The sequence below is a fragment of the Oncorhynchus kisutch genome, linkage group LG3 (genome assembly GCF_002021735.2).
Source record: "Oncorhynchus kisutch isolate 150728-3 linkage group LG3, Okis_V2, whole genome shotgun sequence".
Taxonomy (NCBI): Eukaryota; Metazoa; Chordata; class Actinopteri; order Salmoniformes; family Salmonidae; genus Oncorhynchus; species Oncorhynchus kisutch.
In genome coordinates this window covers 30,366,653-30,392,375 of record NC_034176.2, presented here as the reverse complement: position 1 = coordinate 30,392,375, position 25,723 = coordinate 30,366,653, and the positions used below count along the sequence as shown (strand labels likewise).

At 42.6% G+C, this 25,723-nt stretch overlaps 2 protein-coding genes and 1 pseudogene across 10 annotated transcripts in view; 1 reads left to right on the top strand and 2 right to left on the bottom strand.

The window, feature by feature from the left end:
• The window catches only part of LOC109880150 (phosphatidylinositol 4,5-bisphosphate 5-phosphatase A-like), a 39,262-nt gene extending 34,512 nt beyond the window's left edge, over positions 1 to 4,750 (bottom strand). The window contains exon 1 of one of the 2 annotated variants that reach the window (XM_020472394.2): positions 4,185 to 4,750. Coding sequence is in view for 1 of the 2 variants with exons in the window: in XM_020472389.2 (XP_020327978.1) it covers positions 4,399 to 4,432 (34 nt within the window). In the remaining variant the exon portion in view is untranslated. The remainder of the gene's footprint in view (positions 1 to 4,184) is intronic. The other variant, XM_020472389.2, reaches the window with a different exon arrangement.
• LOC109873707 (selenoprotein M-like) lies at positions 4,614 to 15,504 on the top strand (annotated as a pseudogene).
• A 552-nt stretch (positions 15,505 to 16,056) lies between these two features.
• LOC109880121 (smoothelin) overlaps positions 16,057 to 25,723 on the bottom strand; it is an 82,976-nt gene continuing 73,309 nt past the window's right edge. For 3 of the 8 annotated variants that reach the window (XM_020472374.2, XM_020472362.2, XM_031820929.1), the window contains 7 exons: positions 24,883 to 25,065; positions 24,691 to 24,753; positions 24,501 to 24,576; positions 24,212 to 24,367; positions 24,002 to 24,128; positions 23,576 to 23,727; positions 17,859 to 19,708 (listed from right to left, as the gene is read on the bottom strand). In XM_020472374.2, the coding sequence (XP_020327963.1) occupies positions 19,537 to 19,708; positions 23,576 to 23,727; positions 24,002 to 24,128; positions 24,212 to 24,367; positions 24,501 to 24,576; positions 24,691 to 24,753; positions 24,883 to 25,065 (929 nt within the window). In that variant the 3' untranslated portion in view covers positions 17,859 to 19,536. The other 5 variants (XM_020472381.2, XM_020472368.2, XR_004209040.1 and 2 more) reach the window with 4 other exon arrangements.

Genomic DNA, 25,723 nt, shown 5'->3' with positions numbered 1-25,723 from the left:
TACCCCAGTCAACTGCCCGGCACCCTCCACAGCAACCCGCCAAAGCCCCCACCATTTCTCCTTTGCCCAAATCCAGATAGCTGATGTTCTGAAAGAGCTGAAACATCTGGACCCCTACAAATCAGCCGGGCTAGACAATCTGGACCCTCTCTTTCTAAAACGATCTGCCGAAATTGTTGCAACCCCTATTACTAGCCTGTTCAACCTCTCTTTCGTATCATCTGAGATTCCCAAAGATTGGAAAGCTGCCGCGGTCATCCCCCTCTTCAAAGGGGGTGACACTGTAGACCCAAACTGCTACAGACCTATATCTATCCTACCCTGTCTTTCTAAGGTCTTCGAAAGCCAAGTTATAAAAACAGATTACTGACCATTTCGAATCCCACCATACCTTCTCCGCTATGCAATCTGGTTTCAGAGCTGGTCATGGGTGCACCTCAGCCACGCTCAAGGTTCTAAACGACATAACCGCCATCGATAAGAGACATTACTGTGCAGCCGTATTCATCGACCTGGCCAAGGCTTTCGACTCTGTCAATCACAACATTCTTATTGGCAGACTCGACAGCTTTGGTTTCACAAATGATTGCCTCGCCTGGTTTACCAACTACTTCTCTGATAGAGTTCAGTGTGTCAAATCGGAGGGCCTGTTGTCCGGACCTCTGACAGTCTCTATGGGTGTGCCACAGGGTTCAATTCTCGGGCTGACTCTCTTTTCTGTATACATCAATGATGTCGCTCTTGCTGCTAGTGAGTCTCTGATCCACCTCTACGCAGACGACACCATTCTGTGTACTTCTGGCCCCTCCTTGGACACTGTGTTAACGAACCTCCAGACGAGCTTCAATGCCATACAACTCTCCTTCCGTGGCCTCCAACTGCTCTTAAACGCAAGTAAAACTAAATGCATGCTATTCAATCGATCACTGCCCGCACCTGCTCACCCGTCCAGCATCACTACTCTGGACGGCTCTGACTTAGAATACGTGGACAACTACAAATACCTGGGTGTCTGGTTAGACTGTAAACTCTCCATCCAGACTGACATTAAGCATCTCCAATCCAAAATTAAATCTAGAATCGGCTTCCTGCCCATGACTGGAACGAATTGCAGAAATCTCTGAAGCTGGAGACTCACATCTCCCTCACTAGCTTTAAGCACCAGCTGTCAGAGTAGTTTACAGATCACTGCACCTGTACATAGCCCATCTGTAAACAGCCCATCTATCTACCTACCTCATCCCCATACTGGTATTTATTTATTTAGCTCCTTTGCACCCCAGTATCTCTACCTGCACATTCATCTTCTGCCGATCTACGATTCTAGTGTTTAATTGCTATATTGTAATTACTTCGCCACCATGGCCTATTTATTCCCTTAACTTATCTCATTTGCACTCACTGTATATAGACTTTTTGTTTTCTTTTGTTCTACTGTATTATTGACTGTATGTTTTGTTTATTCCATGTGTAACTCTGTTGTTGTATGTGTCGAATTGCTACGCTTTATCTTGGCCAGGTCGCAGTTGCAAATGAGAACTTGTTCTCAACTAGCCTACCTGGTTAAATAAAGGTGTTCTCAACTAGCCTACCTGGTTAAATAAAGGTGTTCTCAACTAGCCTACCTGGTTAAATAAAGGTGTTCTCAACTAGCCTACCTGGTTAAATAAAGGTGTTCTCAACTAGCCTACCTGGTTAAATAAAGGTGTTCTCAACTAGCCTACCTGGTTAAATAAAGGTGTTCTCAACTAGCCTACCTGGTTAAATAAAGGTGTTCTCAACTAGCCTACCTGGTTAAATAAAGGTGTTCTCAACTAGCCTACCTGGTTAAATAAAGGTGTTCTCAACTAGCCTACCTGGTTAAATAAAGGTGTTCTCAACTAGCCTACCTGGTTAAATAAAGGTGTTCTCAACTAGCCTACCTGGTTAAATAAAGGTGTTCTCAACTAGCCTACCTGGTTAAATAAAGGTGTTCTCAACTAGCCTACCTGGTTAAATAAAGGTGTTCTCAACTAGCCTACCTGGTTAAATAAAGGTGTTCTCAACTAGCCTACCTGGTTAAATAAAGGTGTTCTCAACTAGCCTACCTGGTTAAATAAAGGTGTTCTCAACTAGCCTACCTGGTTAAATAAAGGTGTTCTCAACTAGCCTACCTGGTTAAATAAAGGTGTTCTCAACTAGCCTACCTGGTTAAATAAAGGTGTTCTCAACTAGCCTACCTGGTTAAATAAAGGTGTTCTCAACTAGCCTACCTGGTTAAATAAAGGTGTTCTCAACTAGCCTACCTGGTTAAATAAAGGTGTTCTCAACTAGCCTACCTGGTTAAATAAAGGTGTTCTCAACTAGCCTACCTGGTTAAATAAAGGTGTTCTCAACTAGCCTACCTGGTTAAATAAAGGTGAAATAAACAAATACATGTAAAAAACCCTCACATGCCTACTTTCACACTTCACAGGTTAGTTTTCCTTTGTAGTTTTACACTTTGTTAGTTATTTAAATAAATATTTTTGTTACTCCTTAACTGCCAACGTGTAGACTCCCTTGCTTGTCACCAAGCAAGGGATTAAGGGTTTCACACAAGTGTGTTAATATAATTTAATCCATTATATTTAGAAATTCTTGAGTAAGTTATACTTAAAAGCTAAGTCAAGTTGTCTTATTGTAATGATTTAAATATAATACGGGGGGAAATGGGGTTGCATATGTCACCATTAAAATCCGCACTATGAGGAGATTTGATGTAAAGATCCTCTTTTTAACTCACCTGCACATACATTTTCTTTCTTTGTTGTTTCTTTTCTATATTCTATATCTATATTCTTTTCCATTATGTACAATTGCACTAAATATTATTTGAATAAATCAAGATTGAATCCCAGCAGTCTTGAAAATGACATTCAAGAGCAAAAGATTTTCTACAGTTTTTAATTTAAAAAGGTATTCATTGGAATATAATATTGGAATGGAATATAATTGATAACACTAAATAAGTAATTCATTCAGTGTAACATTGATGTGGCAACTCTCTTATGCTCTGCTATTGCACATTTTTAATTTGTAGATACGTCACAAATAAAACTATACCCAGTCAAATTGGAGAACAACTCACGAGCCCACCTCCTGCACTGCTCACACCTAATCCCGTCCCAACACGTGACTGAAAACAGGGGGAGAGATGCCAATTGAAAAGCTCTCCCTTAAAAATGTAGCTAGATATATAGCTATATAACATAAATGCTGTGTAAAATAGCTAAAGGCTACAAAGTAACATTAACTGTAAAGCTATCAGTCACTAGTGGAAACATTTACAACTGCAATTAAGTTACCGTTATCTTTTTATGTGTTTTACATAAACAATCTGGTTGTAAGGTTGCTAGCTAGCGCTCCTAGCAGTTTATGCTAACGAGCTAGCTGGCTAGCGTTTACTGCTAGTGTAGTTGCTAGCTAGCAAGTTAGCATAAACTAGTGCAAACTGGGATAGTCATTGTCTCAATGACAGGTAGAAGCACATTCATAACCATAAAGGGGTAACTAGCCCCCGGGGGGGATGTGGGTGAGTTGCCCCCAACACACTCCTCCAACATATTACTACTTTACTCAAAAAGTATCTTTATTTTTCTGTTTAAACAAGTGGACTATATATCTTAAGGCTTTCCTACTTGTACATAAAAAATGTAAAAAACACAATTTCTAAAAATGTGATCAATTTATCACAAAAACGTTGTGATGATATGGAGGAAATGTTTTGTTGAGCAAGAATAGTGGCAACCAGGGAAGTGTTGGGAAAATAATTTGGTGACATCTTGTGGTCTTCATGTGAATTAAATGTGTGTGTGTGTGTAGGGGGGGGGGGGGGGGGATCAGTAACCCCAGGGGGCTAGTTACCCCCTAGTACCCTACCATCAAGTGGGCTAGATCTTTTTTTTTTTTTACTGTACAGCTTGTAGTGGTCATGGTTATGTTAGGTAATAACTGGATGTTACAGTGAGTCAAAGGACACCAGATTAAATACATGAAACATCAGAAATAATATAATACGAACAAATATGAAAACATATGCACTCACTACTGTAAATCACTCTGGATAACAGCGTCTGCTAAATGCCTCAAATGTAAATGTCTAGGATTGGCGGCAGCATGCAATGACGTGTCTTTACTATAACACAGTTACAGAACTAAATTACCTGTTCAGTCAATATCACAGATGAAAGGATGACAGGCGACGAGATAAACCCTCCGAATGAAGGATTGGTTAGTTAATTTAGAGTATCGCCTGATGCTTGTTCGGTGCAACCTTTCCTGGGGATGAATAGGTCTGAGCTATTACTGTATTTACGCCTTGTCAGAGGATGAGGTTTAAATAGCCTTCCACGTTACAATACTGTTATAATATCAGACCTGCCTGACGTTCTTCAAATGAAACCATCGGCATCACAGCGCGTTCCACACTGGCGAGCAGATGAGCTACCAAGTGAACTTTTGCAAGGTTCCAAATCCACGCTCACGAGAAAAAGATAGGCTACATTTCATAAACAAACCAGGCGTACGTCCATATTCACCCGTTGCGCTTATCAGTTTATAGTGTGAATGATAAAACAACGATTACACGACGAATGCAAGTACTGCGTCGATTAAACTGTTATTTCTTGGACTGTTTGGTAGCCTTTGCCCTTTAAATTGTGAATGTGAACACTCTTTCGGCCGGTTCCGTACGCGAACGTCCACTACGACTACGCGTTGCTCTGTTGATGATGAGTAGCTACTCACAGCCTACAGTAGCGATTGTGGAGCTTTACCGCCACACAGCGGTTAGATTTGTGAACTGGCTCTTTACAGAAATGGAACCGTGAAGGTTGCTCAATGTCGTGCAATTTGGCGAGGTGGAACGTGCGTCTTTGCGCATCTTTACAATATTTGTATTTTATTTTTATGAACAATATAATAAATGTGCCTTGATACCTCTTATTTACAATGTATTACATTCAGTCCATTCCGTGTCCAAGGGCTAGTCTATACCCCCTCTCTGTGTACCTAGTCTACAGGCCGCCCACTATTCTACACGTGCATCCATTCAAAGACTCCATACGCGCGCGCGACGTATCCATATTTAAATGTCATATTGATACTAGAACAGGTTTTGTTATGTCTCATGTGGCCTATTATGTAAACATGGGCCGAGTGTGGACTTCTTCTGTTTCTGAGTGTTTCTCAGTTAGGAGAGGCAGTAGGCTACACTCCAGTTCCCACGAACTACACAATAAATAATTACTTCGGGCCCGAGCTACACCATCAAGCTCTTGATAATGAGGGAATAGAATGTCTCATTTAAAGCGACAGGATTATAATATTGCAAAATATATTATCATTAAACATATGTCCACCATCTATTAAAATTACAATATCGTAAAATTATAGTGGAGTAGGCCTATGCCATATTGGTCACAGAATACAAGCTCTGCTTTTCTAGTGACACTAGTGACAAGGTTTACCCACTGTCTGTATGCATAAGCACTGTGTATATCCTATGACAAATAGCTATGAATCTCTGAGCTGAAATGACACTAAATAGACTCCTGGTTTAATAAACCTTTAAAAAACAGAATCCTAACGTCAGCATCAACACTAATGAAATTATCACTTTTAATGAGCTATAACCCACTGTCGTGTCTTTGGCCATGCCGGATTAAGTGGTATGACATGCTATTCTATAAAATCCTTTCTCCGCAATTAATATGACCTGATTGACCTAATCATGTAAATGTAATTAACTAGAGAGTCGGGGCACCACAAAATAATATTTATAGAGCTGTTATCTTCCGAATAAACTCTTAAAGACCTAGTAATATTTTACATCAATAGCAGTCAATATTAATCGTCACCTTGATTCAGTCTCATCTGAAAGTTGTAAATTCTTGGTTGTCTTCACGAACCCTGGCTAACAAGTTGAATCAGCAATACAACATTGGGTTTAATTATTTATTTACTAAATACCTAACTAATCACACAGAATTACATATACAAGGAATTAATTATACCTTGATTACAAATTACGTCATAAAGGAAAACGACCCTAGCGGGCGGAACAGATATGACAGCTGGTTACACAAAAGAAAAGGGGCTGGGTTTGAGTGAAAGAGCGGGAAGATTGAGTGACAAAGGGAGAAGCTGTGCTATCGTAAATACAGTTTTATAACCCATGTCTCTTCACAGGGGCGGGCCACTGATTGAGAAGAGCCCTAACCTTATGAAAAGCCAAATCTCTCATTTGGAAGCTAAAATTACATTTAATCTCTTCACCAATAATTTTATATTTAAACATTTAAATTGAACAAGAATTCCATGTGAATCCGATAACTCTGATGCGTAGACTCTCCTCTGTAGAGTTTATGTCATCCTATCATTGAGGAGAATGTCTCAGATGACAACCGAACTGACATCATATTCATTAAGTACCACCGCATATGTTCAATTGGTCGGATTACCAGAATATAGTTCATTTCCCCCCACCTTCTGATGTTCCCAGAATCTATGTCAACCAAAGGTTTTTTCAAATGTCACGTCAGTAGGGTAGAGAGAGGAAAAGGGGGGGAAGAGGTATTTATGACGGTCATAAACCTACCCCCAGGCCAACATCATGACACCACATATGACCTTGTTCTGAAGCTGTGATTACCAGCAACATTAAGTTACCAAGGCAACATCCCAGGGTTCCTGTCCACCACATAAGGCCTACTGTACGACTTCCTGAATGACAGTGTAAAACCTCTGTAAAATTCATGACCTTCCCCCATTTATTGTGGTGGATGAGTCTGTCTCAGTTCTATCCCCAATGTGGCCATGGGGCATAGCACCTGTATACTGTATTATTCTCACTTGTTTACCCACCAATTAGCTACTGTTTAAAGGTACAATCTGTCATTTCAACAGTCTGACCCACTTTTGTTTGGTAAAATGAGTGTAGCCAGTGGCACCTAGCGGCTGCTATGAGATGAGTTGAGCAATGTGCATATATAACTAAAGCATACTTATTAGGGGGAGTATTGGTTCCACCCCAGAGGACAGCAAAGGGTGCACATTCCCCGTTCACACCTTTTGACTGTGTTTATGAACGTTCGTCAAACTTTGGGTAAGCTAACTTTGGTTTCTGGTTCTGTGAATGTTTTACCACTTGCTAAAGTATATGACAGCCATCATGTAAAACAACGATTTGTGTTTCAGTGACATGATCAATGCTGTCTGCAAGATGTACTATTGACACCGATGTGTTGGTTGTGTAGGCCGGGAAAGTATAGCCTACCAGCATTGCTTGTATAATGTGAATTGAGTCTATTTGATAATGTTGTGTATTTAATAAAGTATAAAAGTTTTGGTATTGCTATTTTGTAAATGAGCCGGGGTATAATTATGTTTGTATTTTTCAGAGCTTCAGAGAAGCCTTTGCTGCAATTACTATCAGGTTTACTTTGTGTCCCTTACATCAGGTTGGCACGGTTTGGTATTTTGTTTAGTCAGCCCTGCAAAAGAGTTGGTATCACGGCAAAAGATTTGGGGATGCCTTATCAGGTGCACTAGTTTATTTTGATTTGTTATATGTTTCTTTTTATTTTTTTGTCTTAATCTGGCACTATTTCCCTTGCGAGCCCTACAGGCTTTTCTTCTAAGAAAGCTATTTGATTGAAGAGAGAGGCTAGTCCTATCCCAGTGGGAACAGACAATCAATTCAACATCTATTCCATGTTGGTTCAACGTAATTTTGTTAACATTATGTGGAAACAACATTGATTCAACCAGTGTGTGCCCAGTGTGATGTATTCAAGTGGGTGCCTGCATGCTAATTACCACACGTTTTTCAAAGCTACCAGTGTCTATGGGGTCAAGTTGCACTTCCTAAGGACTCCACTAGATGTCAACTGTCTTTAATAACTTGTTGCAGGCTTCTGCTATAAAGGAGGGGGGAATGGGAGCTGAATGAATCAGTGTTCTGGCAGAGTGTCTCAGGCTCGTGACGCGCGGTCCCGACAGAGTTCGCTCTCATTCCAGTGCTTTTCTACAGACAATGGAATTCTCCGGTTGGAACATTATTGAAGTTGTATGTTAAAAACATCCTAAAGATTGATTCCATATATCATTTGACATGTTTCTACGACCTGTAACGGAACTTTTCGAGTTTTTGTCTGGACGTAGTGCTCGCGCCTCATGAAGATGGATTACTGGGCTGAACACGCTAACAACAAGTGGCTATTTGGACATAAATGATAGACTTTATGGAACAAATCAGTCATTTATTGTCAAACTGGGATTCCTGGGAGTGGATTCTGATGAAGATCATCAAAGGTAAGTTCATATTTATAATGTTATTTCTAACTTCTGTTGACTCCAACATGGTGGATATTTCTTTGGCTGGATTGGGCTCTGAGTGCCGTACTCAGATTATGCTTTTTCCGTAAAGTTTTTAAAAAATCTGACACAGCGGTTGCATTAAGGATAAGTCTATCTTTAATTCGGTGAAAAATACTTGTATCTTTTATCAATGTTTATTATGAGTATTTCTGGGATTTGATGTGGCTATGTGCAAAATCACCAGATGTTTTGGAATCAAAACATTACTGCATGTAACGTGCCAATGTAAACTGAGATTTCTGGATATAAATATGCATATTATCGAACAAAACATACATGTATTGTGTAACATGATGTCCTATGAGTGTCATCTGATGGATATCATCAAAGGTTAGTGATTCATTTGATCTATATTTCAGCTTTTTGTGACTCCTATCTTTGGCTGGAAAAATGGCTGTGTGTTTTTGTGACTTGGTTCTGACCTAACGTAATCATATGTTGTGCTTTCGCTGTAAAACCTTTTTGAAATCGGACACGATGGATAGATTAACAAGAAGTTTATCTTTCATTTGCTGTATTGGACTTGCATATTTCAAAAAAATATTTTTTTCCGCTAGAAAGATTCATTTATCCCACCCTGCTCCCTGCTGCTAATGATTTGTGTGTTCTCCATGTATACAGTACATTCGGAAAGTATTCAGACTCCTTGACGTTTCCCACATTTTGTTACATTACAGCCTTATTCTAAAATGTATTAAATAGTTTTTTCCCCTCATTAATCTAAACACAATACCCCATAATGACAAAGCAAAAACAGGTTTTTATACATTTTCCTCCAGTTGTGACGCTTGGCATTCAGGTCAAAGAGTTGAATCTTGGTTTCATCAGACCAGAGAATCTTGTTTCTCATGGTCTGAGAGTCCTTTAGGTCCCTGTTGGCAAACTCTAAGCGGGCTGTCATGTGCTTTTTACTGAGGAGTGGCTTCCGTCTGGCCACTCTACCACAAAGGCCTGATTGGTGGACCGCCACTGTGTTCCTGGGGACCTTCAATGCTACAGACATTTTTTGGTACCCTTCCCCAGATCTGTGCCTCGACACAATCCTATCTTGGAACTCTACGGACAATTCCTTCGACATCATGTCTTGGTTTTTGCTCTGACATGCACTATCTACTGTGGGACCTTATATATATATATACACAGGTGTTTGCCTTTCCAAATCATGTTCAATCAATGTAATTTACCACAGGTGGCCTCCAATCAAGTTGTAGAAGCATTGAGCTCACATCTGAGCTCAATTTTGAGTATCATAGCAAAGGGTCTGAATACTTACATAAATAAGGTATTTCTGTTTATTATTTTAAATAAATCTGCAAACATTTTTTTTTAAACTGTTTTCATTTTGTAATTATGGGGTATTGTGTGTAGATTGCTGAGGAAAATAATGTATTTAATCCATTTTAGAATAAGGCTGTAACGTAAACAAAATGTGGAGTAAGTCAAGGGGTCTGAATACTTTCCGAATGCACAGTAAGTCTAGCCAGTGAGTGTGTGTGTGTGTGTGACTGTGGGAACTATGACTTGTATTTATTACTGTGTCTTACTCGTAATAAACCTTGGTCCCGTGGACCTCCCCACTTGAATATAAAGGTGGTGTAGTAAAATGTACATGAGGAATTGAGCAACGGCACTAGGCCGTTGTTACAGCCTTATTCTAAAATTGATTAAATTGTTTGTTTTTTACCTCATCAATCTACACACAATACCCCATAATGACAAAGCAAAAACAGGTTTTTAGAAATGTGTGCAAATGTATTAAAAATGTAAAACTGAAATATCACATTTACATAACTATTCAGACCCTTTATTCAGTACAGCAGCGATAACAGCCTTGAGTCTTCTTGGGTATGATGCTACAAGCTTGGCACAACTCTTTTTGGGGAGTTTCTCCCATTCTTCTCTGCAGATCATCTCAAGCTCTGTCAGGTTGAATGGGGAATGTTGCTGCACAGCTATTTTCAGGTCACTCCAGAGATGTTCGATCGGTTTCAACACTGGGCTCTGGCTGGGGCACTCAAAGGCATTCAGAGACTTTTCCCAAAGCCACTCCTGCGTTGTCTTGGCTGTGTGCTTAGGGTCGTTTTCATGTTAGAAGGTAAACCTTTGCCCCAGGTCCTGAGTGCTCTGGAGCAGGTTTTCATCAAGGATCTCTCTGTACTTTGCTCCATTTTTCCCTCGATCCTGACTAGTCTCCCAGTCTCAGCTGCTGACAAATATACCCACAGCAGGAAGCTGCCACCACCATGCTTAACCGTAAGGATGTGCCAGGTTTCCTCCAGACGTGACGCTTGGCATTCAGGCCAAAGACTTCAATCTTGGTTTCATCAGACCAGAGAATCTTGTTTCTCATGTTCTGAGAGTCCTTTAGATGCCTTTTGTCAAACTTCAAGCGGGCTGTCATATACCTTTTACTGAAGAGTGGCTTCCGTCTGGCCACTCTACCACAAAGGCCTAATTGGCGGAGTGCTGCAGAGATGGTTGTCCTTCTGGAAGGTTCTCCCATCTCCACAGAGGAACTCTGGAGGTCTGTCAGAGTGACCATCGGGTTCTTGGTCACCTCACTAACCAAGGCCCTTCTCCCCCAATTGCTCAGTTTGGCCGGGCGGCCAGCTTCAGCAAGAGTCTTTGTAGTTCTAAACTTCTTCCATTTAAGAATGATGGAGACCACTGTGTTCTTGGGGACCTTCAATTTTGCAGATATTTTTTGGTACCCTTCCCCAGATCTGTGCCTCGACACAATCCTGTCACGGAGCTCTACGACAAATTCCTTCAACCTCGTGTCTTGGTTTTTGCTCTGACATGCACTGTCAACTGTGGGACGTTATATAGACAGGTGTGTGTCTTTCCAAATTATGTCCAATCGATTGAATTTATCAAGTTGTAGAAACATCTCAAGGATGATCAATGGAAACAGGATTCACCTGAGCTCAATTTCGAGTCTCATAGCAAAAGGTCTGAATACTTATGTAAATAAGGTATTTCTGTTTTGTATTTTAAATACATTTGCAAAAAATTTCTAAAAACCTGTTTTTGCTTTGTCATGATGGAGTATTGTGTGTAGATTGATGAGGGGAAAAAATGATTTAATCCTTTTTAGAATAAGGCTGTAACGTAACAAAATGTGGAAAAAGTCAAGGGGTCTGAATACTTTCCAAATGCACTGTAAAAATGCTATGTAGAACAAACATGCCACTCCAATATGTAGAATAAGGAATCACGGCAACTCTATTCATGGGATTTCTATCTGCAAAGTTCAAAAACGTTTTGCATCCGAAAGAGCAAGACCGTCTGCTCTGCACGAATCCGAAAGAGCAAGACCGTCTGCTCTGCACGAATCTACTCGCCGCGCAGGAATCAAAGGAAATTATGTTTTTATTCATTTTTGCCAGCTTACTTCACTGTGTGTCGGTTTATGATGTAGATCTGAAGAAACTGGATGGTCTCGCAGAAGCAAAGCTGGTGTAGGATATCGTATGCAGTTGTGTTCATATATTCTAATCTATTCTATGGTTATTGTAAACAAATTATTCCTCCTCCACCAAACTTTACAGTTGGTACTATGCATAGGGGAGGGTATCATTCTCCTGGCATCCGCCAAACCCAGATTTGTCTGTCCGACTGCCAGATGGTGAAGCGTGATTCATCACTCTAGAAACACGTTTCCACTGCTCAAGAGTCCAATGGCGGCGAGCTTTACACCACTCCAGCCAACCTTGTATAGGTTTGTTGATTGATGTATTGCAAGTACTGATGGATTTGTAAAATGTATAGCGGTTTGCCCAAAAAAGCAGAGATACACTAATCATACACTCTTCTTCCCTCAGGTCAAAGCCTTTGTGATCCAGGATATTCCTCTTTAGAATCTTTTTCATTTTGGTGCTTGTGATGGCAGACGTGCAGAGATGTGGTAGGTAGGGGCTCTGCCGTGATATGGAAGCCATGCACTGGATAAGGTCTGGATTAACTTGTTGACCATGTTTATATCTGATTTAGCCACCTTAGAATAAATCAATAACAGCCTTTTCACAGATTTATAAACTACACGACATGACCAAAAGTATGTGGACACCTGTTAGTCGAACATCTCATTCCAAAATCATGGGATTTAATGTGGAGTTGGTCCCTCTTTTGCTGCTATAACAGCTTCCACTCTTCTGGGAAGGCTTTCCACTATATGTTGTAACATTGCTGCGTGGACTTGCCTCCATTCAGCTACAAGAGTATTAATGAGGTTGGGCACTGATGTTGGGGCGATTAGGCCTGGCTCGCAGTCAGCGTTTTAATTCATCCCAAAGGTGTTTGATGGGGTTGAGGTCAGGGCTCTGTGCAAGCCAGTCAAGTTCTTCCACACCGATAAACCATTTCTGTATTGACCTCGCTTTGTAAACTGGGGCATTGTCATGCTGAAACAGGAAAGGGCCTTCCCCAAACTGTTGCCACAAAGTTGGAAGCACAGAATCGTCTAGCATGTCATTGTTTGCTTTAGCGTTAAGATTTCCCTTCAATGGAACTAAGGGGCCTGAACCATGAAAAATAGCCCAACCATTATTCCTCCTCCAACAAACTTTACAGTTGGCACTATGCCTTGGGGCAGGTAGCATTCTCTTGGCATACGCCAAACCCAGATTTGTCTGTCCGACTGCCAGATGATGAAGCGTGATTCGTCACTCCAGAGAACGCATTTTCCACTGCTCCAGAGTCCAATGGCGGCAAGCTTTACACCACTCCAACCAACACTTGTCATTGCGCATGGTTATGTTAGGCTTGTGTGTGGCTGTTCGACCATGGAAACCCATTTCATGAAGTTCCCGAAGAACAGATCTTGTGCTGACACTTCAGGATCCCTGTCCTGTATGGAGTGCAATGTCCAAACCTCACATGAAACAACTTCCTACTACCTGAACAAAAATATAAACGCAACATGCAACCATTTCTAAGATTTGACTGAGTTACAGTTCATATAAGGAAATCAGCCAAATAAAATACATTCATTAGGCCCTAATTTATGGATTTCACATGACTGGGAATGCAAAAATGCATCTGTTGGTCACAGATACCTTAAAAAAAGGTAGGAGCATGGATCTGAAAACCAGTCAGTATCTGGTGTGACCATCATTTGCCTCATGCAGTGTGCCACATCTCCTTCGCATAGAGTTGATCAGGCTGTTGATTGTGGCCTGTGGAATGTTGTCCCACACCTCTTCAATGGCTGTGGATAGTTGCTGGATATTGGTGGGAACTGGAACACGTTGTCGTACAAGTTAATATAGAGCATCCCAAACATGCCCAATGGGTGACATGTCTGGTGAGTATGCAGGCCATGGAAGAACTGGGACATTTTCAGCTTCCAGGAATTGTGAACGACATGGAGCCGTGAATTATCATGCTGAAACATGAGGTGATGGCGGCGGATGAATGACAAAACAATGGGCTTCGGGATCTCATCACGGTATCTCTTTGCATTCAAATTGCCATTGATAAAATGCAATTGTGTTCATTGTCCATAGCTTATGCCTGCCCATACCTTAACCCCACTGCCACTATGGGCACTCTGTTCACAAAGTTGACATCAGAAAACCACTCGCCCACATGATGCCATACAGCTGTCTGACATCTGCTCTGTACAGTTGAAACCGGGATTCATCCATGAAAAACACACTTCTCCAGCGTGCCAGTGGCCATTGAAGGGGAGAATTTGCCCACTGAAGTCAGTCACGATACCGAACTGCAGTCAGGTTCAGGTCAAGACACTGGTGTGGACAACGAGCACGCAGATGAGCTTCCCTGAGACGGTTTCTGACAGTTAGTGCAGAAATTCTTCACTTGTGCAAACCCACAGTTTCATCAGCTATCCGGATGGGTGGTCTCAGATGATCCCGCAGGTGAAGAAGCTGGATGTGGAGTTCCTGGGCTGGCGGGGTTACATGTGGTATGCGGTTGTGAAGCCGGTTGGACCTACTGCCAAATTCTCTATAACGACATTGGAGGCAGCTTATGGTAGAGAAATAAACAGGAAATTCTCTGGCAGCAGCTCTGATGGACATTCCTGCAGTCAGCATTCCAATTGCATGCTACCTCAAAACTTGAGACATCTGTGGCAACTGCACATTTTACAGTGGCCTTTTATTGTCCCTAACACAAGGTGCACCTGTGTAATGAACATGCAGTTTAATCATCTTCTTGATATGCCACACCTGTCACGTGGATGGAATATCTTGGCAAATGAGAAATGCTCACTGGCATGGAGGTAAACAAGTTTGTGCACAACTTTTGAGCGAAATAAGCTTGTGTGTGCATGGAACATTCTGGGATCTTATATATATTCAGCTCATGAAACATGGGACCAACACTTTACATGCTACATTAATATTTTTGCTCAGTATAGTTAGTCTGACAAGACAGCAAGCAGGGCACTAGGGCGTGAAGGAAGTTGTCCTGGACTGGGGTGTCAGAAGCCTGTCCACGGGCATTGCATTTCCCTGTTTGCCTTCTTTTTATGTTTGTGACACCTGACCCATGCCACCCCAGCCATAACCTGGTAATGTAGCACATCCCTGGGGCCAAACCTGAGCTTGTCTTCCTTAACCACTACTATGAAGAGCTGGACGTAAGTGAGCTGCTGAAACACACTGAAGTTTTAATGTATCTTTTTCACATCTCTGGTGTTAATAATTTTCTGTGCTGTTTGTAGGTTCTCACTAGTGAGCTATAATGGTTAATCATATCTTTGTCATAGAGATGCAAGCATGTAAAGGGTGGGCCTACCATTGCACAGAAATTGTATGAAAAACCTATTTGTGCAATGATATATCTTGTGAAAGAATAGGGTATAGAGAGTTCTTGTGAGGATATGCGTCTCACCTGTATGACTGCCCTGTTCAGTGCATAGCCCTTTCTGACATGGCCTGCTCTGAGATCAGCGAGCTGCTGGAGAAGTTGGGCTTCTACAAGAAGGCTCAGCCTGAGGATGAGGTCCCAGTGGAGTTCTGCTTCTCCCCCGCCAAGGACAGCCCCTTCAAAGGCACCCCCAAATCCCAGTCCTCCCCCTCCTCAGCCCCCACAGACAACAGAGTCCACGGAGAGGCCAAACACTCTGACCTATAACCCTCACAGCAGTAAAGAGGAGTGTGGACCTGGATAGACAGGGCTACTCTCCCCCAGGTCTGGTCCAAGACCAGTTTGTTTCTGCATCTCATAACAGAAATGTTTTGGATCAGAATGACAAGCAGGTCCTGGATTAGCACTTGAGGGAACAGTCTCTGTAGCATCAGAAAAGGTTTTGAAGGTCACATTAAAATTGCATGTACATTTTTTCTGCTGTTTGTCCATTTATTTCTGGTGATGCGTATGATTTACCACAAAGTGACAAGTATGGGGTCTCTCTGCTGATCTCGTGTGTAAAATGACTTCCTGTACACTGTGGAACTGAATGACGCCTGGTGTGTGGGGCTTAGGCACAAGGGGATTCAAGTGAAGGGGATGACAAATAGTTGTAAAAGAAAAATGTGTCACTCAATATTTTTGAAAATGTGTATACCATCCATTTGCCATTTCTAGACTATCCATTCTAAAAACAAATTCCCATTGCAAACACATACACACATTTTTTTTTTTTTACAGTAACAGACAAATTAAAGACAAACAATCAACAACAAATATTTAGAACTTAAATTGGTTTTAATTGTTAATTTACATTTAATTGTGGAGTACAAATGTATTTATAAAGCCCTTTTACATCAGCAGATGTAAAAAGATGTCACAAAGATCTTATACAGAATCCCAGCCTAAAACCCCAAACAGCAAGCAATGCAGATGTAGAAGCACAGTGGCTAGGAAAAACTCCCTTGAAAGGCAGGAACCTCGGAAGAAACCTAGAGAGGAACCAGGCTCTGAGGGGGGGGTGGGGTGGGGGGGGGGGGGGCGGTACTCTTCTACAAAAACAAGGAATTATAATGTGTCCAAGCATGTACAGTGCATTCACATTTTGTTACGTTACACCCTTATTCTAAAATGTATGAGATCTACACACAATACCTCACAATGTCAAAGGAAAAACAGGTTTTTAGACATTTTTGCAAATGTATTCAGACACTTGACTCAGTACTTTGTTGAAGCACCTTTGGCAGCGATTACAGCCTTGAGTCTTCTTGGGTATGACGCTACAAGCATAGAACACCTGTATTTGGGGAGTTTCTCCCAATCTTCTCTGCAGATTTGCTCAAGCTCTGTCAGGTTGGATGGAGAGAATAGCTGCACAGCTATTTTCAGGTTTCTCCAGAGATGTTTGACTGGGTTCAAGTATGGGCTCTGGCTGGGCCACTCAAGGACATTCAGAGACTTGTCCCGAAGCCACTCCTGCGTTGTCTTGGCTGTGTGCTTAGGGTTGTTGTCCTGTTGGAAGGTGAACCTTCGCCCTAGTCTGAGGTCCTGAGCGCTCTGGAGCAGGTTTTCATCAAGGATATCTTTGTACTTTGCTCTGTTCATCTTTCCCTCGAGCCTGACATTTCAAGGATGATCAATGGAAACAGGATGCACCTGAGCTCAATTTCGAGTCTCATAGCAAAGGATCTGAATACTTATGTTTCTTCTTTTTATACATTTGCAAAAATTTCTACCAACCGGTTATTGCTTTGTCATTATGGGGTATTGTGTGTAGATTGCTGAGGATTTGTATTTATTTAATCAATTTTAGAATAAGGCTGCAACATAACAAAATATGTGAAAAGTCAAGGGGTCTGAATACTTTCTGAATGCACTGTATGTACAGTACAGGATTCACTAGTTTGAGAAAGCTCTCTCTGATTGCCAAATTGGCAGGAGCGGAATATTGAAAAAGTGTAACTTTCTCAAGTTTCAATTACAGATGTACAGAGAACAAAGCAGTTAATTACATCAAAACCAGTTCTAAATCTAACTGAAAAGTATTACAATTCTTGATATATAAATCATAATATATAATGGAATATATATATATTTTTTCTTCACTTAAGTTCAGAAAATATACATTGCCTTTATCAGTAATACTCTCCTGTTCATCAGTCATAGAATCGACTGAACTGAAAGCCAGCCTTCATTGGGCCAAAGGATGTAGAGAAGAGAAGTTGGCCTCGCCAACAAACATTTCATATTCAATCAAATAATCACATTACCATAAACGTTGTTCTGGCTATAGGTTTGATTCATAGAAATGAAACACTCATGAAACAAAACTTCAAAGCATATGGTGCTGGCAGTGTGAATGTGACACCATTGTGAATCTGGCAAAAATAACTAAGCACTTCCAGGTCACGGATTTTGAGTCCTGTCCTGTATACTTTGTATATTAATAACTAGGGAGAAAATTATGGAAAATGTGCACAATTATCAATATATTTTAAACATTATCAAACAAATAATTATTTAAAGTATTTCTATGATATATGTCTCTTTTTTCATGCGTAAATGGTCAACAATGTTTGTTTTTTCTGTTCTATCATTTTTTGGGACTGTACAAAATGTTCTGTACATTGTGTCGCAGTAAAAGGGGTGTCCATTCTACTCAACAGCACTTTTAGTTTCCAAATCCACAGAGTTTACACCCCAGTCATCGCTGCTAATTTTGTGGCCCTTAAGGCCCCCATGCAGTCTTTTTAATTGTATTTTGAAATCATCACTCTTTCTAATAAATCACTCTGTGTGTTTATTTAAAGAAAAATATTTTATCATTTATTTTCCTGCACCTATTTTGGTGTATTTGAATGCTCAGTCTGATCGTATGGGCGTTGGGAAACTATTTCTTTTTTTTATATTGTTAAACAAAATGTTATTAGGAAAGAAAATGTCCTAATATAATGTTATGTGTTTCGACCATTTGTATTATTTTTCTACCATCTTCATTGCTGGACTTTTATTTTGAAGGGAAATCTTTGAGGTCACAGCCTTATTCTTGCTGGCATCTCAAACATGAATGTGACAACCCTATGCTGATTATTTTGATGCCCCAATGAAACAAACTGAGGCAAGGACAGGTAGAAGAGCTGAAATAAAGACATGATAATCTAGAAACAACACCAATGTGTGATTTTACCTGTTTGAGAAGCACTTGGAACCTACTTTTCAACACTGGTGTTTCTCCACTTTGACCAAAATGATGTAAATATGAGTGGTGTAAATACACAATTAATTATAGTTACACAACTACTTTCATAACATCTCAGTATTAGAAAATGGCTATTACAACCTAGTCTGGCTTTAACATTTCAGTATTAGAAAATGGCTATTATAACCTAGTCTGGCTTTAACGTCATCTGGGTTTGTAGATTCAGATATGGTTTTTACTCAGCATAGGGCTGTACAAACAGATCCACCAATGTCATAATGCTAACTACTATATATCACAATGACTGAATAACATCCCTCCATACCAGTGCTTATGAATAAACTTAAATAGTAATAATGATAATTATTAACAACAAAATAGAAATAATAAAGGCTATTTAAAACAATTCAAGTAGATGTGTTTTAAAAAGCAAGTAGATTTGTTAACACCTTAAACAGAACCAGAGTGGGGACTGAAGGAATATAAAACAGATGCATATTATTTTTCTTCATCATCACCAACAGCTTGAGTAACATCTTACAATTGTCACAGAAAAAACATGTAGGCATTAAGGTGAGTGAGTGAGTACAACAAAATGCATATTTTTCTCATGTTCATTTCATGCAGGGTTTTGTTGGTTCCATAACCCTAGGACTTCCAAAGCATGAATATAATTGCCTACTGATAGACTACAACTACATTTCTGTATAACGTATCAATTAAAGCTTAAAAAGATTCTCTATAATGAAAACGTTGGAGTTTTCCTTTGGGAAGGTTCGCACAGCCTGAACAAATGTGTGTCCAGAGGAGGGGAATTTCTGTCTGACATGCCACCACTGTCAACAAAGATAATCATGAGAGATAGACACTCCTACACAAACACTCTTCCGTCATTGGCCATCAGAGATGTGCAAATCAGTAACACACCTCACTCAGAGTCTGGGCTGCTGTCAGCCTGTTGGGACAGGGGTGGTGTTGAGGGACAGGGCTCAGGAGGACAGGAGGGGTACAGTATAGTGGTGCGATGGGAGAGGACACACTGTGAGCTCAGGGGCAGATCAGAAGTCGGTGCCCTGGAGTTTGGCAAAGGCCTTGGCGAGATTCATCTCGTGCCTGCGCAGGTGGTTGACCAGTGACTGCACGTAGGTGAACACACACTTGGAGTCAGGCTTCCTCCCCATGATCATCATGTCCTCCACCTCCAGAAGGGGCATGCAGTTGGCACATTCCCTAAGGAATGGAGATGGAGAGATGGTGAGATGGAGAAAGGGAGAGGTGGGGAGATGGCGAAAGAGAGAGACGAACAGAGTGATGGTAAGGATAAAATATGACATTCTCTCCACAAACACCGCTCTCACAAAAGCTTTTTTATCCACCCAAACTAACCAGGCAAGAGGGAGACACTACAAAGTATCTGTTCCAAACATATTCTGCCATTTGGTAAACAAAATAATCTATGTGCAATGCAGGTATATAACCACATGGAGGCACACTTGACTACTAAACCCTAAAAGTACTGTAGTTGACTGACAAAGTGAACAGTATGGCAGTGTGAGCTGCCCAACCAGGAGCGCAGAGCAGGAGGAGAGGGAGAGCTCTGGGAAACAGCTGCAAGGTGGGAGGGAGTCAGCTACTATACCAGCAGATAGTAACCTAGCCCCTCAAAGACAAACACAAATGTCAACCCTGTAAAACTCTGTATGAAGTTTTTCTTTGTTGTGTTAGATACTAAGGAGATAAGTCTATTTATGTCGTTCAGCAACAGCTTATATAACTGACCAGGCTTTATACACTTCAAGTAGAAAAACATCAGTAATTCTGAAGTCACTAAATGAGGGGAGATGATACACATGCTTCACACAGCACAGGTCTGACATTTCTTTTTCCTCTCCACTTTGTTTCCAATCTCTGTTTCCACTCCAGTGTTGTGTTGCGGCAGCTCCTTTTAAAGTGTGGAGCTGCAGATGGGGTGTGCTGATGGCTGGCCCTCTGCCTGGCTGGAGCCTGGAACCTGGCTCTGACTGCAGTCACACACTCACAGTCCATGTTTGGGCCTCTGGACCCCAGCACTGGCTCACAGGGCGGAGAAAACTGAGCTCTGACTTACACTAAGAGTACGCTTCCTACAACTTCATATGACTTCCTGCAGGATAATGATCTTGAATGTATTAATGGATGGCTCACTCTTCTCCTGTCTGACTTCACCATCATAATATGATGGAACTGGTGGCACTGTTGTTGATCCTGACCCCCCGACAACATGCACTCCTACACCCACAGTCACACACTGGGAGAATCTCAATTGGATTTGCTCAATTCCTCACGTCCTCTTCTCTGTCCTCTCCTCGCCTCCTTTTGAAAAAGGTCAGTGGTAATCGAGGATAGGAGTCATCGAGGAGAGGAAACGTGGAAACAAATGCTCATATATGAAATAAGACTCTCCTTCGCAACTAGCTCGTCATCAGGCAAATGTCATGTGTAAAGTGGTAAAAATACATTTAGCTAGTTGTGCTAGATATTTTATGGATAAATGTATAAGTAGCGTATCGTTTGAAATGTGTGTATGTTTTTCTTCTTCGAGTAAACAACAGCTGATTCAAGGGTTTGAGAGAAAAACTCTGGTATCCTCCACTGGATGAGACAATCTAGGAGATGAGGAAACTCCTCGGTCAACCAATTAATGAATTATCCTACATATGGCGACCACTTATTGGTTTCTGGGTCATGGCCGGAGAAAAGGACGGAGGACACGAGTAGAGTATAGACTTTCGCTCAATTGAGAATCTCCCACTCACACCAATCCCACCCCATAAACCCCCAGCACCAGCGTGAGGTTCCTCCGTGGGCCTGTTCCCTCTCTCACCATGAGTGCATTTGGGGTCCTAGGGGTGTGACTCTTAGGAGGAGTTTTTGGTTTTAACCAGGCCCTTGGTCACCAGGCCCCTGTAGAACTCCTGCAGGTACGTGTACACACACTTCCAATCTGGCTCACGCATCCGCACCATGTCCTCTACGTCCAACAGCTCGGGACAGTCAGCCAGCTTCCTGCACCCGCACCCCGGAGAGGGAGCAGGGGGAGAGAGGGGGGCGAGGGAGGGGGAGAGAAAGAGAAGAGGGAGGAATGCCGAAAATACAGATATATGAAAAGTGAACAGGTAGAAGTGAGGGAGACAGAAGGAAGGAGGATGAGAGAGTGAGCAGTGAGCAGCCAAGTGAGAGGAATAGCCAGGGTGTGGAGAGAGGGAGAGAGAAGACACAAAAACACACCATAACATTACATTCCCTGTGTTAACAAACATATCCATGAGTTGACATGCTTCATGAACAACATGACACATATGTGCACACACGCAGACACAACAAAATGGCAAATGAAGCGTCAGGTGACGTCCATTTTGCCTTTTTGTTTGTTTTTTAAAAGTTTTTTTCTGTGCACTGAGACAAAAGACTTGGGCAATCTGGTTATAGAGACATCAATGGTAGAACATTGGCTTTGTTTTGTCCAGTACAAAAACAAGAGACAAGAAAAAAACAAGAAGAATCCTACACTGAGATAAAGACATGGACCACAGGGTGAACCTAGAAGAGAAACACACTGGTGGTGCACAGGGTGGTGTGTTTGTGTTGGAGGGGTGTGAGAGAGGGTTCCAGATGAGGCACAGTGGCAGGGGGGGGGGGGTGAGGTTGGTAAGGGAGTGACAGTGCAGCACAGTGGCAAAGAGGGGGTTGGGGGTCTGGCTAGGAGGAATACACGTTTGACAATCCGGTGTTTACGTCATCATGGTCCTTGTCATGAGCAGCATCATCACAGTGGCTCTAAGGACAGGTGAACACAGCAGACACTGGTGGGTGACAGGACAGAGGTCGGCAGTACATGACCTCATCAAACGAGGAGATGACAGAGGTGGAGTGAGGAAGAGGAGGAGGAGGAGAGGGACAGATAAAAGGAGAGAGGGAAGGAGAGGGGTCTGGGAGGAAGTCACTCGAGTGCTCTTCCTGTACTGTAGTAACCTGGTGGTTGTTGTTTGGGGAGGGGTCAGTCTCAGGAGTTTCCTGGTTTAGATCAGGGTTGGTGGATGGAGGGTCACATCACACAGCGGTTACTGAGGAGAACGTCTCTGAGAGGAGAGAGTGGATGGAGAGTGGAGGTTTAAAGGTACAGGAGATAGTAGTAGTGGTAGTAACAGATCCAGGAGCTGACTGTACAGACATGAGAGAGAGGAGGGATAAAAAAAAGAGCAGTGGCCCAGGCCCACCCCAACCCTCTTACTGTAGGGCCCCTGGAAACAGTGAGTTGAGTCCAATAGCTGAATCTGATGAATCCAATCCTGTGGATTCACATTCTTTTCCTTCCTCAGGCAGGCATTCTTACTGTACATGAATGGGTAGTTAGGTGGTATTAAGGCTAAGAGATGATGGTGAGAACCCAGAGGTCCTGTCTTGCTGAGCCTGAGGAATCCATAGACTGGCAGCTCAGTGTTGATTTTTACAGAGGTCAAACAAACATACCCAATAGAGGGATCATATCTGTTCAGAGAAATAGGCATGTGAGGGTCTGGGGCAGAGAAAGAGGAGTGTGGGGGTCAGGGGCAGAGAAAGAGGAGTGTGGGGGTCTGGGGCAGAGAAAGAGGAGTGTGGGGGTCTGGGGCAGAGAAAGAAGAGTGTGGGGGTCTGGGGCAGAGAAAGAGGAGTGTGGAGGTCTGGGGCAGAGAAAGAGGAGTGTGGGGGTCTGGGGCAGAGAAAGAGGAGTGTGGGGGTCTGGGGCAGAGAAAGGCGAGGGAAGTTCTGGTTCTCAAGTTGTTTGACGGATTTTGAGTTCAATTGGGGGGGGGGGGGCTAGACAGCTACAGTGGATCTAATTCCCCACGAACAGAGCCTTGGGGTGGTCAGACGATTGATGGTCTTTGGGACGGAGGATGGTTCACTCAGACCCTGGTCCATTCTGCTGTAAATGGCCATGGAGCAACTCCAAGAGTGAAGCTTCCATTTAGCCCAGGGCTGAAGTTCTGACTGCATGTCATACTTCAAGACATCACATTCAGTATGTCTATGAGCGCATGCATGATGTACAGTTTACAAGTGTATGTGTGTACTCACTCTGCAGTGCTGAAGGCCACCTCAAAGTTGTGTCTGCGGTTGGCAGCAGTGAGAGAGGAGTAGTCAAAGGCCTCTGGGAAGAAGTTATGGACCAGGGCACAGAACGCCATGCCATCACTCCAACTGGACGAGAAGTTCTGGATGTCCACATTCTGCAGGAGGAAAGAAGAAGAAGAGGAGGAGAGGAATACTATATTCAATCACAAAGCATTAACCAATACTTCCAAATGTCATTAGTCACCTCATAGACTAGACTCAAGAGTATGTGAGAGAACACAGCATTGCTGACAGAGAAGATATGATTGCAGTAGAGGGGTTATATAAAGGCCTAAGCCTCATAGCAGGATGAGCTAGTGTGAAGTGTGAATGCCTCAGATCTTTAAGGAGACTGGACACTCAGCATAGTGCCATGGTGGGTTGGCTCACCTCGTATGAGCGGGTCTTGGCGCGGCACCAGTCCAGCAGCATCTGTTTGATGGAGTTGGCATTGGGCACCACACAGCTAGCGGAGCGCTGGACCATGTTCACCTTGGCAACCGCTTTATTCCCTGGACTGAAGGGGGATTGGTTTATGTTAGCATAGACTTGTTTAAACTCTACTCATTCTTTGCTATTCTCAGTTCTTTCTATCCTTACCCTCCGCTCTCCTTCTCCAACTTCTCGATCATGGCTTTGCGGGACTGTGCAGCGGACGTCTTGGGCAGACTCTGGGCTCTCATTAGCTCCTTACGCTTCTCAGCCTGCCGGCGCTCCGCAGCACGGGACGCTGTGTCATCCTCACGGTCAAACACACTGATGGAGGAAGGTAGAGAAGGGGTAAATTACAGTTCAACACAATTTCCATTAATCCTATAGTGGTTGCAGAGGAGGAGGGTTTAGGCACAGAATTCAATACAGCACAGTATTATATGGGTTCAGTTCTCACCTGCCCACTTTCCTGGCGGAGCTGGAGCTGGAAGAGGTAGATGAGTAGCTGTAGGACTTCGACTGGACTGTCCCCACTACAGAACACAGGGTGGTGGTGGTGGTGAGATCACACAACACCATATATGGATGAGAACAGATAGCAATCAAATGATGATTTAAATGAGGAGGAAGATGCATTGATGACTCACTGTCTGTTTTCTTCACATAACTGGCCTCCATGATGGTGCTGTGAGCTGTCCTGCTGCCATCACCTAGACACACAAACACGTACATCATTAGAACCATTTCAACTGACCTGGGAAGATCATGCAGGAGCTAGTGTTCTGCCCAAATGTATCAGCCATGTTGTCAGCCTAAGACATGGTGTGTGATTGGCCTACCAGACTGGGCAAAGTGGTTTGTCTTGGTGACTTGGCTGAGGGTGGAGCCATCAGCTGACTTCTCCACCTTCCTCATCACGACCTCTTCAGCTCCTCCTCCTCCCGTACGACCCTTCTGAGCGCGCTCTTCTCTCTGCTGCCGAAGCTCCACAAGACGAACCTCTCTCTCCTTCTCTCTCTGGTCTGAGATAGAGGAGAGGAGGGATGGCAAGAGGAAAAGGTCAGTGGAAAAAGAGGGAGAAGAGGCACTCAACAAGTTGACAGCATCTCATCTGCTACAAAGCCAAACTAAACATGGGTTGAATGTTTGCAGAGGTACATTTCAAGATTCTTTCCAAAGCACCATCAAATGCCTTGGAACACAAACAGCCACCCACAGGTGAAAGACAAACACAACCAACCCCAGGCCGTGCTGTGGTGGGGCATGCGCTGAACAAACATCAAAGAGTGCAAACAGAGACCCTGAATGTCACGTCAGACCAGTGAGACACTGGCATAGAAAGGCTACTGAACGCTGTCCAACACTACTGTTACCCGATGCCTGGGAGCTCTAGCAGTCTTACCTGTCCATATACCTTCCTAATCCCCAGAGACACAGTTAAGCGCTCATTATAATGGAACTAAATACCTCCGGCCTCTCACTTACTGTTTCAACAGATTGGCTAGGGTTAAGGGTAATACAGGGATGAACTGGGTGGCTAGTTACTAAGCCCATGGAAACTTCTCTGATACAGAGTTCCGAGTCCTGTCTGGAGTCTCAACAAACAGTTAGCACTTTGCACCCAGCCATCCATATGTGGAACAACATGAGGTGTGTTTGCCCTGAGACAGTGAGTGAATC